General features: G+C 50.2%; 1 protein-coding gene and 1 long non-coding RNA gene across 2 annotated transcripts in view; both read right to left on the bottom strand.

Annotated features, from left to right (window-relative positions):
- The window catches only part of ABHD12 (abhydrolase domain containing 12, lysophospholipase), a 46,570-nt gene extending 38,972 nt beyond the window's left edge, over nucleotides 1–7,598 (bottom strand). Inside the window, exon 1 of the mRNA XM_074864159.1 lies at nucleotides 7,213–7,598. Within this exon, the coding sequence (XP_074720260.1) occupies nucleotides 7,213–7,583 (371 nt within the window). The 5' untranslated portion in view covers nucleotides 7,584–7,598. The remainder of the gene's footprint in view (nucleotides 1–7,212) is intronic.
- A 1,572-nt stretch (nucleotides 7,599–9,170) lies between these two features.
- LOC141941430 (uncharacterized) lies at nucleotides 9,171–17,352 on the bottom strand. Its single transcript, XR_012628317.1, has 4 exons — nucleotides 16,915–17,352; nucleotides 11,975–15,170; nucleotides 11,486–11,571; nucleotides 9,171–9,241 (listed from the first exon to the last, which is right to left on the bottom strand). It is a non-coding gene; the product is annotated as an uncharacterized LOC141941430 (long non-coding RNA).
- Nucleotides 17,353–17,614: the final 262 nt, after the last annotated feature.

The raw sequence follows: 17,614 nt of genomic DNA, 5'->3' as shown, positions 1-17,614 counted from the left end.
CTTTATTTTAATCTTTGTGGTACTGATTCAGTCACAGCTACCTTAACATAGTGCTCTCACATTACAGCCTTATTGAATCTCCCTTGCTTACAATCACTCACTTGATGTCAGAAGCTGTCCACTACTGTAACACCAATAACATGACACTTACAGCGCAGCTACCCACTGAGTTTCCAAAACCAAGGGTTTTGTAGCGGAACTGCTGCAGAAACCTATTTACTAGTTTCACATCCTGTCATGATTACCAAAATAACCTGACCTGCTCTTCAAGCCTGGAAGGATAAAGTAAATTAGCTGTAGCCTCTTAAGAGGACATCATGGCGCCTTTTGAAGGAAACTGGACTCAGCAGGCAGGACTCTTCATCCACAGCAGAAGTCCTGCTCAGGTACACCGGGCCTCTTGCATGTACCGCAGCAACGGACTCTGGAGAGAAAATGATGCCACCATCATTCATTTTAATGAAAACACAATGTTCTTTTCACAAAAAAGAAACACATATATATTGCTTCCTGGAGAAAACCTACAGACTTGCTGTGATGACCTGTGACTGCATTTGCAGAGAACTAGATTTCTGGCTCAGCAACTACATGCCATTTATAGCATGAAAGCAAGTCATCCTCAAAAATTAGCTTGTCATAACTAGACCACTGATCCTCTGTGTAAGTGAAAACAGGATGGAAATAGACATGGGGATACAAGAGGAAAAAAGGGTATCTAGAGGGAGAAGCACACATGGGAACCTAGGACTTGTCCTGATGTTAGCAGCTCAGTTTAGCAGGTCATCCTATAGCGCAGCATCACACTGGCCAACAACCCAGCCCATGATTACACTCACTGGTATGCCCAAAGAAACCTGTAGTGGACAGCTGAGAAGAATGGACAGAGAAGATTGTGACAACACTGAGAAGACCCTGGTCTCCACAGACATCTTCACTCCAGAGGTGACTAGAAAGTCCTCTTGATCCCAGGAGGCACCCAGAACAACCCATACATTAGGAAGTTTAGGTATACCAAAACAAGCAGAGGTCTGCAATTCATATAGCTCCTAAGTAGAAAAGGACTTTATAGGAATTACAAAGGAGTAGCAAATAATAACACTGAAGTAATTATTAATTCAGGCATAAGCCATCAAAGCAGAGCAACTGAACCTAGAGGCACGCATGATGTCAGAAGTATGGCACCACAATGAAATATGGCGTTCAAGGAGACCAGCACAAAACTCAGAGGGCAGACTGTCTTCAGCCTGAAGCAAGCCTGCTTGAGCAGCGTTCCCCATGAGAAATATGGGGACTTGAGAAAACTGCTTAGACTACGAGACTGTAGGATGACATAATACAGAGCAGATGCAGCAGAAAAATGCTGTGGTCTATTACAGAAAATCCAGAGAGACTCATGGGAAAGTTGGATCCAAGAAATTTTAGATCATACAGACAGGCCTGCAGGAAGATGCTGGGAGTCCCAAGATGTTTGAGAGAGTAAACCAAGCCTGTTTAACATAAAAAACAAAGTCAGTGATGAACATGGTGAAAGAAGATAGGCTTTAACAGTAACACACTGAGGCACAGAAGCGTCAGCTACACATCAACATGATGGCCTCACAAACCAGTAAGTCCTTAAAGAAAAAAATCCCAGATTTAAAAAAAACCACACTAATAAAACTAATAACTCCCCACATTGCAGGGAGTTTTGCTATTTTTGCTGAATGAATTATACATCTTTGAGAAAGAAGAGGGAGAAGATGAGCACAAGGAAGAAGAATTATAATGTCTGCAAAGGCTGAACAAGTTGGGAAGATGATACAGAGACCGAACTGGTAACTTGGGAGCAATTCGGAGGTACTCACATAGCCATAAGCTACCAAAATGGCTGACAATGCATGAGACAAACCAGGATTCCGACACAGCCACTGAGTTCCCATTCATAAAAAAAGAGATAGTCAGACACGTGTGGAATTGCACAATCCCATTTCTGACATGTGAGCAAAATATTACTGTGTATCCGCTTCAAGAGAATTGTAACCAAAACCCACACTACAAAAAAATCCCCACACAGAGCAAGCTGCTTTTACACATTTTACACAAATGAGGAACCGTAATTCAACCTGTACTTGCAATGGAAGAAAGCACAGGCAAGTGACTGGAAACCATTTCAAGCTCCTTTCTGAACTTTGCTCAAGAACAACTATCAAGAAGAGTTGAAATAGCAGCAACCACCCAGTAGGAATGTGGAAGTGGCGAAAAAGCTGCAGAACTGATGAAATGTCTCTATATAAGCAGCACCTTTCCTTGTTGAAGAACACTAACAAGTAACTGGCTTAACCTGAAGGCAACAACCAAGAGAGACAACAGCACAAAACTCACATAGGGGAAAAAAAAAAAAAAAAAATCTTAAGGAAGGTATTGATGAAAACTTTCAGGAGCACAATTCAAAAATTTGTCATCTCTGCTACAATGACCAGACTGGAATAATCATAAAAGACTCTGCAAATGATTCTAGACAAAGTAACATCAGGAAAAAAGAGCCTAGGCCTAGAAAGGGTGGCGGGGAACCGATGGACATATAATAGAGATGGCCAAGTTTAAGTTTTCTGTCAGAGGAAAGATACTGCTGCTTAAATCCAAAGAGACACAGGAAGGCATGGATCACTTCAGCTGCTGGGGCCAGATGACACTAAGGATCACCACACATCACATTCGACACATCTGGGCACACTCACTGTTCCAGTAAAATTCAGCCGCAGCAGAGGGAAGATACCAGCAGACTGCTGCAGCCTCTTGTCTTCAGCACCTCAGGGTATTTTCATAAAATACCCAGGAAAGGGTACCATAAAAGCAATCTTCTGCCTTTCAAGAGAAAGCACTAACTGAGAACTGCACACAGCTAACAAGGTGGCAAACATGGCTGACTACAGTGTAACTGAAATTACACCAAATTGTAACATATTCAGATAAAAAAGATCTAGCTTGTAGGATACACCGGCAGTGGAAGGGGGCCAAAACCACACCTTGCAGGGACCTGCGCCAGGGACAGGGGGTCACTAGGAGTGAAGATAGCAGAGATAACTGAAGAGACAGCCTAAGGGACAACAGACTTCTCCAGCAATGCAGGAAGACAAAAGTATCAAGGTATACAGCTTACACACATGGTATTTGCAGCTCTTCACTGCTTCACAGCATGGAGAGAGACAGAAACAAGTTTTAACATTTGCAGCATACAGGTGTTTGAAGGAGAATAGGAAATAGCAAAATTCATACTTCAGGTCCATAGTCTGACTATTGATTGAGATTAATGAGGCACAGATACCGATTACATCACAGAAATAAAGGGCGATATACATGTGACTGTTTGCCACCAGGATGAGAGTTCAGTAGAAATGACATAAGAGAACTTGCTTTTATATCAATGCCAGTATTAAGCTCACTTGATTTTCTTTATTCTCTGTGCTCCCACATAAAGGTTTTCTCTATCTAAGGCTGCTCAAATGCATTTCCTCAGAACATCAGAGCTACTGACCACAAAAATGAGTCAGAGTAATTACCCAAAACAGAATGCTACCTTAACAACCATCTAGCACTTAAACACTGTCACCTGGAAAACGCATCACAACAAAATATTAGAGGAATGGCCATCGACACAAAACACACATACCAGGAAAACCAAGCACTGCATGCTGCTTCTTTAGTACTGCATTATTGCATTTAATAGTTTCACACAAATATCTCAGTTCCTTTAAAAACCAAATCATTCAAACTTTTAAAGTAGCTACTGGTAAAGTTTCAGATAACCACCACATTGTATTTTACTGCTACCTATGGAAAAAAAAAAAACAAAAAACCAACCCAGAAATACCTATATTTGCTCCTTTCTCTTTGTAAACCACTTAAGAAAAGCCACACCGACTATAGTATGCACTAGCCAAAGCCACTTAAGTCTTGAGCCACATAAGTCCATGAGCACAGCGTGACGATATGACTGAACCAAAACAGAGGGACAAATACAGCGCTAGTAAAATTCAAAAATATGGCTGCAGGAATAAGCTTCTGGTAAGTCAATACTGTATTCTACAAACTTTGCTTACATTTGCAGTTATGGTGCTATTTAGCCTTTGCTGAGGAACTGGACGTGAGGAAGCGCACACACAAGCTCCACAGACCTGGTCACTGCTGCAATTACAAACCCCGCTGCCTCTGCAGCCCCCCGCACTTCCGACCCACGGGATCTGCCACATGATCAGCCCTTGGCTGCAGAACTACGCAGCCACTTCAGGCTAGTGTGGGGTCGGTTTGCTTTTCAAACCAGTGGTTTGTATCATTTACAAAGGAAAAAATGAAACCCACATACTGAAGCCAAACATATGTGCTGTTTTCCCAAGTCTGCAGAGAGACTAAATAACAGCAGTATGAAACGCAGACAGCCCCACTTCCCCTGAACACAGAATTCACAGCCACCAGAACTGCTGATTTTAACTATTTCCTCAATGAGCATGCTACTAAGAATAGTTTGCTGTGGTAGAGATCCCTGATTCCAGATTATTATGCCACCTCCACCATCCCAGCAACCTTGCAGCAGAGTTTTCACCTCTTTACAGTTTCTGCAAGCTGGGGAGTAACACTGATGACAATCAAACACTAATTTTATATCCAGTGGTGTAAGGAACGCTGCAATTACAGCATGACTCTGCATATTAAAATATGAGGATCTAGACACTCATACAGCAACTTGTTGGCCACATAACTGGCCACAGTCAGTGGGAGGTCCACTGTATATACACCCTCCTCATGTTCTTCCTTGAACACCCACTGCAGTCCGCTGCTAAAAGTGGGATACAGAGCTAGAAAGCTGTCTGCCCTGAGTCAGGGTGGTTGTTCTGGACAACAACCTTATCTCTAGGCATCATACCTTCTTCTGCCTGGACCTCCCGTTCCTGCATGCTCAGATTCACACTTCAGCAGAGTATTTGTTATCCTGTAGAAAACATAACTGGAAGGTATTGGCAGACCCAGACGTCTTGCCTGCAAATCACTCACAAGGTAAGGAAGTCAAAGGAGGTTCACTGAAAGTCAGTAAGAAAGGCAGACAACCCAATCCAGGAGAGCAGGAAAAAAAACCAGCAGGAGTGAGTGACTGTTCTACTTCGCACTTTTACTCAGTTACAAACACACATCATGTTGGCAACACTGCACAGGATGAACTACAGGACTCTCCTTAGAAAGAGATCTTGAGATGTGGAAAAGGAAAAGTGAGTTCCAAACAAATAAGGCTTTCCTACAATGTCAAGAGTTTGAGAAACACTTCTGTATCGAATACAGGACTTGGCCCAAAACGAGAAAAAAAAGTGCCCAAAATGCTTGTAGGACTTCATGGATTTCTGAAACAGGCTTCCAAGGCTCAACATGGGGAAAAGTGAGAAAAATTTGCCTGATGACCATTTTTAAATGTGCAAATAGAGAAAAAAATACAAGGAAACTTTCCACAGATGGTATGTGTTTTCCCTGCTTTTAAGCTTGGCCTTCACAATACTGTGTATCTAATAGCTGTGCTGTGTCTGGTTTCCACAAAGTGCCTGCCTGTCAGACCAAGCCAACAGCCTGTGCTATGTGCTCTTAGGGGCTGCTCAATGCTCGTCACTGTAAAAGTAAAGTAAAAAGTACTTGAATGCCATTCATAATGTTGAAGATGTTAATAAGCCATCATTTGATTACCACTGGTCTTAGAAGTTATCCACTTGGACAAGAGGAATAAAATACACTGAATTTTTAAATGTTATAAAAGCAGAGCACTAATTGTCTGATCTATTGCACAGTCATTGAAACCAAGAGATCAACCCAGCGCCATTTTCAAATACCAAAAGCTTGTCATAACACAAACAGAGCGCTGACAACATCCCAAAAGTTTACCTCCAGGGCATAAAATTGAGTAGCTATTACCCAATAAAAGACATAACATTTTAAAGCCTCTGTCTTTGAACATGACAAAATCCATGTCATGAACAGAAAAAAGTTACTTTCAAATGTTAATTTTGTCTATGAGAGCAGAAAAAGTCTCAGAAAATTTACCAGAGAAACAGCCACATTGGCTCATTTTCTAGGAACCCACTGACACAGTTTTATTTTTTTTTTTTAACAGGATGCGGTATTCCTGAAGCACAGCAATTTGGCTTCAGTTACCCAAACCGAACAAGTAAGTCGATTATTAAATATTCTTCACACTTACAAAACGCAGTCAAAGAAAAGCACTATACTGGTGTAGATGAAACTAAAAGGTTGCATCTTTTCCTACCCAGCCCTCTGCAACTGTGAGTCGGTCCTCTTTGTGTATTACACGCCCCTAAAATCTTGCATAAAGAAAGTTCCATCTTATAACCACCTTCTATTGTTACAGTTTTCATTTTTTTTTGTAGAGGAACACAGATATTTTCCCAGCATAAATATGTACAAAATGTGTAAAACGGTAACACAGCTAGCAAAAAGCCACAGTTAAACTTTTTTCAATGGAGCCACGCATATGAGCTTCTCCTACCGACACCTAAATCTGATTCATTTATAGGAAAGAGATCACTTTGACAAGCACTGACTTCTTCCAAAAAAAAAAAAAAAAAAAAAAAAAAAAAAAAAAAGAGACATCCTACCTGCAGTCCCCTGCTCCTCCACATACACTCTCTGATGCAGAGGATTTTGTGCTAGCCATTTTTTTCAGGCAAACGCCTGCCTATATCGAAGGGGGCTGGACGAAGCAACGCTCAGGTATGAAAACCAAATCCTTCCAGCCTTTGCTGGCTAGATCTGGGTCCGCAGGACCCGCTACTCCCCCACTCTGTAATTATTTGTATTTGTACCGTATTTGTACCGAGAACTCGAAAGCATCCGAGGGGACGGCACCTGCTCACCGGCACACAAAAGCCGGGGAAGCCTAACCGAGGTGGGAAACATCCTGAATTCCCACGTACCTGCTAGCCCCCGGGGGCTCTTTGGCCGCCGGCTGCTGCGGTGCTGAGGGGCGAATGACCCTTTCCCTCTCCTTGCAAACCACAGCCCCGCTGCCGCCGCCTCCCCTGCCCCCCCACCAGGCTGAGGAGGTGCCCGAGGTCCTAGTCCCCGTGCTGCGGCCGCGAGTGGCGGAGGGGCCGAGGCCGGGGGTCCCTCCGGCGCGGCTCGGCGGGGCTGGGAGGATAACAAAGCCCAGTGCAGGGACGCCACCACGGCGGCGCTCACCTGCCCAGCGGTCGCTTCATGCCCGTGTCGGCGGCGGCAGCGGTGGCGGCGGGCAGGCGCAGGCTGTGCCTCAGGCTGCAGCCCTTGTCGAGGGGCGCGGGCGCGGCGGCGGCGCGCTCATGCTCCACCGTGACCGACTCGTTGCGCTTCCTCATGCCGTGGCGGTGGCGGCGGCGGCCCGGGGCGGCGGAGACGGCAGGAGCGGCGCCGCGCACAGCCGCCGCTCTCCCTGCGCCGCGCCCGCCCCGCCCCGCCGGCGCCCCCGCCAATCCCCGCCTCCGGAGGGGGCTCGCGACGAAGGCGCCACCTGCCAGCACTTTCGGAGGGGCCGCGGCGCCATCATTACTACGGGCAAAATCGCCGGCCGCCATTTTGTTGAGGGCCTGAGGCGGAGCCTCGACGCGCGGGCGGGGGGCGGGTGTCCGTGTGCGGCAAACTCGGCTTCAGGCGCGGGGTCTCGCTTTCAGCTGGACGTCGGTGCAGCGGTGGTGCGAGCAGATGACCCTGCCGGCTCTGGGAGCCAAGGGGCGCAGCGGGGCATCGGCTCTCCTGGGGCTGCGGGGCGCAACGGGTCCGCCCTGTGGTGAAGTGTGAGCTGCCGCGCTGGTGCGTGTGCTAGCGCAGGGACCTGGGAGATAAGCCCTCGGGTGTCATGGAAGCCTGCGGGTCGCTGGAAAGGTTGGCAGCCCAGCACCTGGAATGGACACCCAGCTTGCCGAGCTGCCGCTCGCAAAGGGCAGCAGGGGGATGAGCCTGGCATTACTAAATTGCTTCCGCATGAAGAGCCAGCGGGACGCAGGGAAACAGGGCATTTGCGAATGGAGGACCACCACCTGCTCTGCATGGGCCTGGAGGGGCTGTGAGACCCTGCCCAGGGGTAGAGGCTAAGCTACAGCACACGCCTGAGCATGGGGAAATGGCATAGCTGACACAGGGTTCGGAGAGAGGCAAAACGAGCAGTAGCCCTTACTGTTAGACTCAGCAGTGAGGACAGGAATGAAGCACTGTGATCATAGAATCATAAAATCATAGAATGGTTTGGGTTGTAAGGGACCTTCAAGATCACCTAGTTCCAACTCCCTGCCATGGGCAGGGACACCTTCCACTAGACCAGGCTGCTCAAAGCCCCGTCTAACCTGGCCTTGAACACTGCCAGGGAGGGGGCAGCCACAGCTTCTCTGGGCAGCCTGTGCCAGTGTCTCACCACCCTCACAGTGAAGAATTTCTATCTCATATCTAATCTAAATCTGCCCTCTGTCAGTTTAAAACTGTTACCCCTCCTCCTATCCCTACACCCACTGATAAAGAGTCCCTCCCCATCTTTCCTGTAGCCCCCTTTAAGTATTTAAACCACTTAAGGTCTCCCTGGAGCCTTCTCTTCTCCAGGCTGAACAACCCCAACTCCCCAGCCTGTCCTCATAAGAGAGGTGCTCCAGCCCCCTGATCATCTTCGTGGCCTCCTCTGGACTCATTTCAACAGCTCCATGTCCTTCTTATGTCGGGGACCCCAGAGCTGAATTCAGTACTCCATGTGGGATGTCATGAGAGTGAGTGAGTAGAGTAGATGACACAGGTAATGATAGCCTTGGTCTCTGAACAGTCAGAGAGCACCACTGTCCACTATTTTGTCTTCCAAAACCTTTTCTGAAGCAGAAGGCAGCCATATCAAAGTTTCAGATGTAATTCCTCACCTCCCATTTGCTCTATAGGCTTATGGGGAGGTTATGACACCACTTTGGAAAGCACATCCTCATCTGCTGATTTCTACAGATGCACATAGGCAAGGTTAACTTGCCACAGAGCTTCCCTAGCAGTGTGGGGATTCTGCACTGGAAAGAAGTGGTGGCAAATAAAGAACAAATAAAACATCCCCTCCAGTATCAGCAGTAGCTGGTGACTGCACTGTCCGTACCATTGCGGAGCAGGACAGAAATGCACTGCAGAAAGCAGCCATGCTCATGTGTTCTGGCTCCCACTGCCACTGCTGGGTTGATCTATTGAGGCTGAGGTTGATCTATCTTCTGTGTTCCTGTAAAGTGAGAAAGTGAAGCAATTCCTGAAAAATGGCTCTTTGGACAAGTGATCTCAGCTGTTTTGCATCCATTTCTTCTGACTTGCTGCTGGCTGACCCTGACCTGATGGAATTATGGAGATTCAAGAGAAATACATGAATAAATTAATCCCAAGAACAAAGACAAGGCAGTGGACCAAAAAGGAGGAAACAATTGTTAAAATACAAGCCTCAACTATCTCATCAGTTATGGATAGCTAGCAGAAAGTATTGTGTAATGCGCTGATATGTGCTTTGTCATGTTTCTGGAAGCTTCTCCTAACATTTGAGACCTTTTAGAGATTTTCACTCAACCAGATCATAATTGCTAAAATTTTCAGACAGGCTTTTGGAAAGACTGGTTTTTCTCTTGCATGCTTTGAACAGCGGAGAGTGTTCTCGTCCCTCTGATTTTGTTTCATTTCCTACATCTTATTAGGAAGACTGAATGCTGCAATTGGGGATTGTTAGCCATGTGTTAGGAGCTTTGCCTTGTGACAACATGTCATAAGTAGTGGTCACTCCAAAAGTAGGTTCTCAAAGGCTGTATGGGGCTCCTTAGGAGTGTCAGTGCAGTCCTGCAAAGAGGCAACTGCAAGCTGCACAACAGACTTTGATACAAGGGGAATGGACTCGGGTGTCATAAATCCTCTGAGATGCCTCCGGCTGAAGTTTATTACTGAGAAGGACAACTAATTAAAATTACTTGAAAGCCCGTCTTTGTGGGATGGGTCTTAATACTATTTTTTTTCTCTATGCTAGAAAGAAGACAAGCAAGTCTTTTCTTGTGGCAACTTTAAGCTATTCTCAGCATTTCTAAAGGCTTCTCTTCTTTAACTACATACAAGTATAAACAGGTCTCTGTTTGGTCTCTCCCATCATATCAGATTTTTAAGATTCAGAAATCACCAGATATTTTTTTTTTTTTTAGTGTAATGTCCTCTGTGCTGCTAGTACATAATTTATAGACTAGGAAGAGGTTCTCCCATTTGGGATCAGTACTTGCCCTTCCTACCAATTGAAAGAGATGAGCGCTGACTCAGAAATTTGCTCATTCACAGAAATCAATGCACAACATCCATTCTGAATTCCAAATTAACTCCAAATGCCACGGTTGAATTCTGGTGGACTTGATGGGAGTTTGTTGAGGCAAGGGTCCACTATACACCATACTTCTGCTGCTGTTATAGGCAAACCAGGGTGAAATTCTACCATCTTCGATCACCAAATACTTCATCTGAACAATGCAAAACAGCTTTGGGATTGTGCTGTCACAGGATTTCTTAGCAGCCAGTAACTCTGTGTGGTTCTGCAGAGCGTGTACAGGAAGAACAGGAAAATCCAGTCAGAATAAAGGCTGGGAAAGAATTTGAGATTTCTTAGCTCAAGGCAGGAACAGAGGTTATGGTAGAGCAATAGTAGAAACTATCCCTGTGGGCAAGGACACATTCTGTAGGGTTTCTGCCTGTCTGGAATGATCTGGAAGAGGTCTGGAGACAGACCATGGGGCAAGGACACAGCCTGCTGGACTGTACTGATGGCAATCTCCTCCCCACCCTGTATTCTCCAGATGCAGCCACACCTGAACTCACCTGCCTGGCGTGGAGATGAGGGAGACAGGTGGGAAGCAAAGGACAGCAAGTGATCACAGATCCTAAGTAACATTATCAAGAGGAGGGATGAGAGCCATGTTTGACTGTGGATGAGCTCAACCAAGTCTCACCAAAGGACACAATCCAGAGTAGGAGACACCGAAGGAACTCCAAAAGGCTAGGAGAAAGTGCTGGTTAGAAAACCACTGAGAGGAGTCTCTGGAGAGCACAAGGATATTCAAAGCAGCAGAGAAATCAGAAAAGAGCAGAGCCACCTCCTTTGAGGAGGTTCTTGAAAGGGGCGCAAAAGAAAAGGAGAGGTGACTCAGGGCAGAACAGAAGGAGACTGCACCCTGATGAGCAAGGCAACAGTATCTCTGGAAATGCAGAGAGGACTGCTAGGAAGACAGCTACCCACAGCTTTCTGTTCCTCAAATTGCTCCTCTCTGACAGAATAAAAGAGGGAAACCTGATGCTACAAGCTTTCCCTAGCCACTGCACAAATTCTATAGCTCAAGTTGGTGGCATGTGTTTGTGCTTGATGGGCAGCGCAGGGCTCTCTGGTGAGTTGAGCACTCCTCCAGCTGCTGCCTTGGCAGCACAGCACCATGGGCTTCTTCGTTCTGCTTACCTAGCTGTCTCCAAGTTCAACCATGTACAGGAAATTATGGAGTTCAAATGGAGGGAACTACGGAGCCATCCTTCCATGCTGACTTCCTGAAGGCAGGAAAATCCACATTACTAAGGGTAGAGCCAACTTTGGAAAGGTCCATCACACAATGCTAATAATGACTCAGAGAAGTGTCGTTTGCTGATGTTCCCAAGTCAGCACAACCCCCTGCTTGCTACCTGCTAGTTTTCCTAGTTGACAGTAGACACAGAGCTGACTGAAGCCAGAGGAGTTGGACAGAGTTTCAGTGTGTACTAGTGCTCCAGTCTGCTATGCAGGAGCTGAGCCAAGCCTCTCCAGCAAAGCTAGAGTGCTTCCACCACTCTCCTGATCCATCCTTGGCTGTAGTTAAGCTAGTTTCTGAAAGCCTCATGTTGAAATGAGTAGTGCTTTTTAGATTACAGACTTTTCAGTTAAGAAGTAAAGCATCTGGGAAGCATTTCTACTCACCTGCCTGCCTGGGTGATTCTTCACTGCTGTGTCTGAAGGTGACCAAAAGGCATCTCTCTACAGTTTTCTCCATGCTGACCATCTTGCATGCCAGTGACAGTGGTCAGTGACAGACGGTCATGAGGTGCAGGGATGTCATTCATATCCCTGTTTTTTTACCTCAGCTTTCCATGAACCTCCTCCAGATGCTGCAGATCTGGTGACTTCATCTCCAGGAATTCAAGAATCCATTCAGAATCATAGAATCACAGAGTTGTTTGGGTTGGCGAGGACCTTAAAGATCATCTAGTCCGACCTCTCTGCCATGGGCAGGGACATCTTTCACTTGATCCAGTTGCTCTAAGCCTGACTTTGAGCATTTCCAGTGATGGGGCATCCACAGCTTCTCTGGACAACCTGCTCTAGGGGCCACTGCTCTTTCTTCTCTTCATTAATGACACAGATGATGGGTCAGAGCACACCCTCCACGAGTTTGCAGATGATCAAAAACTGGGAGGAGTGGCTGATATATCAGATGGTTGTCCTGCTGTTCAGAGGTGACTGGCCAGGCTGGAGAAATGAGCCTCATGAAGTTCAACAAAGGGACATGCAAAGTCCTGCATGTGGGGAGGTTAAAGCCCAGGCACCAGTGCATGCTGGAGGTATGACAACCGGCCAGCCATGACCTCAGATCTTTCTGGTCTTTGCTGCCTTCAGGAATCGCAGCCCCCTGAGGCCAGAGGGAGTGCCTGGGGTGAGGAAGAGTTCCCCTTGGGAACATTTAAACAAACAGGACAGACACAAGTCTCTGGGAGCAGATGGGATGCACTGGAATGCTGAGGGAGCTGGCTGAAGTCCTTCCAAGACCACTCTCCATCACCTGTGTAATTACAGCCATGGTGATGGGGGAGAGGTTCCTGGGGACTGGCAGAAAGCAAGTGTCACTACTGTCTTCAGGGAGGGTAAGCAGGAGGATGCAGGGAACTATAGGCCAGCCAGCCTCACCTTGATCCCTGGGAAGGTGATGGAGCAAGTAATCCTAGAAACCATTCCCAGACACATGAAGGATAAGACAGCCATCAGGAGTAGTAGATTGGCATGGCTTTATGAAGGGGAGATAATGCTGAAGCAACCTGATACAGTACATGCCTGATACAGTCACAGACCAGCTGGAAAGCAGCTTGGCAGAAAAGGCCCTGGAGGTCTCCTAGTGGACACCAAGTTGGACATGAGGCAGCAGTGCACCCTTGGGGCAACAAAGGCCAAGACCCTCCTGGGCTGCATTAGGGGAAGTGTTGCCAGTGGGTGAAGGAAGGTGATCCATCCCCTCTCCTTAGCCCTGATGAAGCCACCCCCGGCGTGTCATGTCCAGTTCTGGGCTGCCCAGTACAAGAGAGAAACGGACAGACTGGAGGAAGTGCTGTGAAGGGCCACAAAGATGACGAAGAGACTGGAGAAACAATCCTGGGAAGCTGGGGCTAGCTCTGCTCATGGTGGGAACCTCCAGATTCCTGGGGCCTGGCAGCTCCCATGGTGACAGAGAGGCGTTGAATGGAGAGGTGTCCCCATACGGGGCAGCTGCTTTGTGCCCTGGAGGGTGATGCCACCATGGATTGAGGGAGGTCCCTTGCACGGGCTCTCCATGATGGGAGCTCTGCCGGGAAAGAGGGAGCCAAATGAGGATTCAAGGCTTTTATTAGCAACCCCCTGAAGTTGAGGGAGCCCCAAAACTGCATGTGGGTGCTGAGTACTTGGCAGGACCTTGCAGTCCTGGGGCAGGGGCTGCCTTCGGGGGAAGACAGGGGGCTGCTGGGTCTGGCACAGGAGGCGCTGCAGGTTGGTGGCACTGGAGGGCATGAAGCCCGGGAGCAGGGCATAGAGGATGACCCCAGCACTCCAGGGGTCTGCCAGGAAGGAAGGCAGTAGGGCTGCACCTGCAGGATCTCAGAACAAGGAGTAAACATAGGACCCGCAGAAAGTCTGGCTCAGTGCCGCCTTGGCGGGCAGCCCCACATGTGGGGAGGCTCTGAGGGACTACCCACTGGCATCCTGCAGGGCCACCCTCCTGAAGAAGGTGGAGACCTTCATGTCCTCACTGTCGAGGAGGTTTTCCAGCTTCAAGTCCCTGTTTTCCTGCTTCAAGTCCCCGTGGGGGAGAGACAGCATGTGCTGGGGGCAGGCAGGGGCAGATGGCAGCTGGTGGGGGGGGATCAGGGGCCAAGGAAGGATCTGTGCATAGATGAGGGTCTGGGGTCTCCTCTGGGAAGAGAAGGGCTTGGACTGGGAGCTGTGGGGCAGCTGTGGAGGGATTGTAGGTAAGGGTGCGGTGGGCAGGCGGAGGTGTGGAGGCAAAGAGGCTTCCAGGAGGCCCTTCAGTGCCTGGGCTGGGAGGAATGATCCTCCTGGAAGCGTGGCTGGGGGGACCCTGCAGAGCCCTCGCTGCCTCGGACAGCTTGCCGAGGGGGGACAGCTCCATGAGGAGGTGGAAGCCCGTCCTCATCTCCATGCCTTGGTACAGCGTGATGAGGTGCTTGTAGCACAAGCCCTTCCGGACTTGTGGGCAGCAGGGGCTCGACGTGGGACAGGCCTGCCCCCCTCTGGCCCCTCTTTGCCTTGCACCCCCGCCTCTTTTCCCACCAATGCTCCCCTAACACCTGGCAGCTCCCCACAAGGTGCCCTCCACGCCTGCCATCCTCCTGAAACTCCCACTGCCAATAGCTCCCTGCCCCTCTGAATCCCTGCCCATTGCTCCCCGGTGCTCCCAATGCCCCCCCTACCCCATGGACTCCTCCAACCACTCCCTGCCTCTTTGACCCCTCCAACGTCCCTGCCCCATTGAGCCTCCCAGTAACACCGTTATCCATGAAGCTCCCCAAAGGGTGCTCCCCCTGCCCCCTGTAGCCCCTGATGCCCCAGGGACCCTCTGATGCCCTCTCTTGCCCTGCAGCATTTCATGATGCTCAGGAGCCCCACCCCTGCTCCCTGCCAATGCCTCCTGCTCACCTTGCCTGCATCTGATAGAGCAGGAGCTTCCTGAGGTCTTCCTCCAGCGCCTTCCTTTTGGAGATGACCTCGATGGCCACCTTGTGCCGCAGTGGGGGGGCTTCAGCCTCATACATCTCTCAGTAGGCACGGTGAGCCAGCAGTGGCCCCAGCTGGAAGCCCATCTTCCCCAGCATCAGGATGGTCCTGGGTTTGGGGGGCACCTCCGCCATGCCTGAGGGCAGCACAGTTTGGGGGGGTTCAAGCAAGGCTGGGGGGACCCCAGCTGAAACCAGGCACCCCCAGACCTCTGTGCCCCCTCATGGCCCCCAGCACTCCTCCTGCACTCCTGCTCAGGGTTTGGCCCCTGGTGCAGCTCATGCCAAGGCCTGGCAAGTGCCGGCAGCAGCCACCTGCCCACCAATGACCCACTGAGGTGGGGTGACAGGGCAAGCAGCCGGGATGGCTGTGAGGCACAGTGGGCAGGAGCAGTCAAGATTCCTCCTCTCCTGCAGCTTTGCAGTAGTAGCTCCTCCAAGCCCCTCAGAACCACCAATAGTCACAGCCTAGACCCAACCTCCCAGCTGGAAGGTCAAATACCTGAGCTGGCCTAGAAGAGCCCTTGGAGCAGCAGCTGGAGAGCCGAGGTCCACAACTTGTGCTGCCCAGGGAGCAAGAGGGGACAACAGCTGGAGAGCTGTTGCTTAAGTGGGCACAAGGCACAAGCCCTCTCGCTGCCTGCCCTAGGCTGAAGACCCCACACCCTGGAGCCATCACAGTCCCCCTTCCTTATCATGCATCTGCTGCCATGGAGATGGCAGCTGGGAGGGAGTCCCCAACTCTGGGTGTGGGGGGAGTGCTGCCAGCAGCCCCAGCCAGGGTGACGCAGAGCTCACTCGTTGGGATTTGCTGCAGGGGCTGGACCCTGAGGTGTCCTGGGCTGAGAGGCCAGGCAGGTGGCAGTAAAGGGCTTTCTGGTGAAACCTCATCCAGAGCTCTTTGGCAAGCTTGAAAAAACTACAGTTTTGCTCTTTGCAGGACTCCCTGCTCTGGGCAAGCACATACTTCACGACCAAGACTAGGCTGGAAATCGAGACTGGCACAGGGTAGATCTCGTTGTTCATGTGCTTGCACTGGGTGTGCAGGGCTCCTGCTGGAAAAGACAGCTGCTGAGCAGCTGAGGCAGAGGGGTGCAACTCTTCTGCTGGCAGGTTCAGGAAAATGAGGCCCGAACACCAGCTGCTTGGCACTGGGAGGAGTTCAGGGGCCAAATAGCAGCTTGGTGAAGCTGAGCTCCTCTAGGACCAGTCACCAGAGGAGCTGCAAAGAAAGCCAGTCCAGAATTCAGTATGACAGCTTATGAGAGGGAATGGTGATAGCCACAAACTCTTCAAGCAAAAGGTTTTTACCTCCTCACACTGGCATACTGCCCTGCTCAGAAGCACCCAGATGGTTGTGCCAGTGCTCTGGCCACAGTCACTCATGCATGACACAGGAAAGGGACAACAGCAACCAGGGCTGCTCTGGCTCTGCTCCTGGGGAACCTCTTGAGTGCCAGTGGCTGTCAAGCCAATGATGATGATAAGCACGCTGACAATAAGCTGTTGGACAGATCTTTTATAACAGTCTCAGGGAATTTTTTTCCCCCTGTGCCATGCCAGGTTTGCTCACCTGATGACTTTGAAAAGATTGTGCTCCTGCTGAAGCACCTCTGACACATCCTAGTGCCCCTCTTTGCTCCCCACTGACGTGCCTGAGAGTGCACCCTGTGCAGAGTGGCTGTGTAGGACTGAGGACCCAGTATGGGTTTCCCAGTATCAGGCCCACAGTGCACACCAAAACGCAGGCTGTAGGCAAAAGCTTCACCTGCTTGAAATCAGAGTGATCCTTACCACCAGCTTGGCTAAAGTGGATGGGAGCTCTTGCAACAGCCAGCAGCCACCATCTTAGGCATGCTGGTAATAAGCTTTTGCACTGACCTTAGATCCTCTAGGCATTGCAAGCCTTAATGGGGTGGCCCTTTGCCAGCAGGTCCTGCTCAGGTCCATGAACTTGAGAGCAGCTTCCTGCCCGTTGGTTACTTTTCCCCACGTTGAACATCAGCTTGAAGGCAATGTCTGCAGGCTGTTGGAGGTTATTTCCATCAACAGCCTCCCAACGCCGTGCCTCAGAGCCCCAACAAGCACCTGCCCCGCAAAGGAAGGGCACAGCCCGTGGGGCCAGCTCAGGCAGCAGGGGCTCTTCCTCCCCAAGCGATGCAGGAGGGAGCTGCGCAGGACGCGGCAGGAGCAAGAGAAGGGCCCCCGCCACCCGTCCTCCCGCCCTGCGGGAGGCATGTGCACGCAGCAGGGACCCGGGAGCCCCGGGCAGTTGCTCGGCGCCTCCCCGCCGGGGCTCATGTGGAAATCTGCCCCTGCTCGCACGCCCCCACAGCCGCTCCCCGGGGCGGGGGGGGGGGGGGGGGCGGGAGGGGGCACCTCCGGGCCCCGGCGCCCCCAACCCACCCGCGCCGAGCCGGGACCGGGACCAGCCCCAGAGGCAGACCCCGCCGTGGACGGCGAAGGCTGGCGGCGCTGCCCCGGAAGACCCGCTCGGCCGCAGCCCCGCCCCGCCCTAGGGGGCGTGCCCAGCGCCGGCGCGCGGTTTCACCAATGAGAAAAATCCGCTGCCCCTGCGTCA

The sequence above is a fragment of the Strix uralensis genome, chromosome 3 (assembly GCF_047716275.1).
Source record: "Strix uralensis isolate ZFMK-TIS-50842 chromosome 3, bStrUra1, whole genome shotgun sequence".
Taxonomy (NCBI): domain Eukaryota; kingdom Metazoa; phylum Chordata; class Aves; order Strigiformes; family Strigidae; genus Strix; species Strix uralensis.
This window is presented reverse-complemented; position numbering and strand designations above follow the sequence as displayed.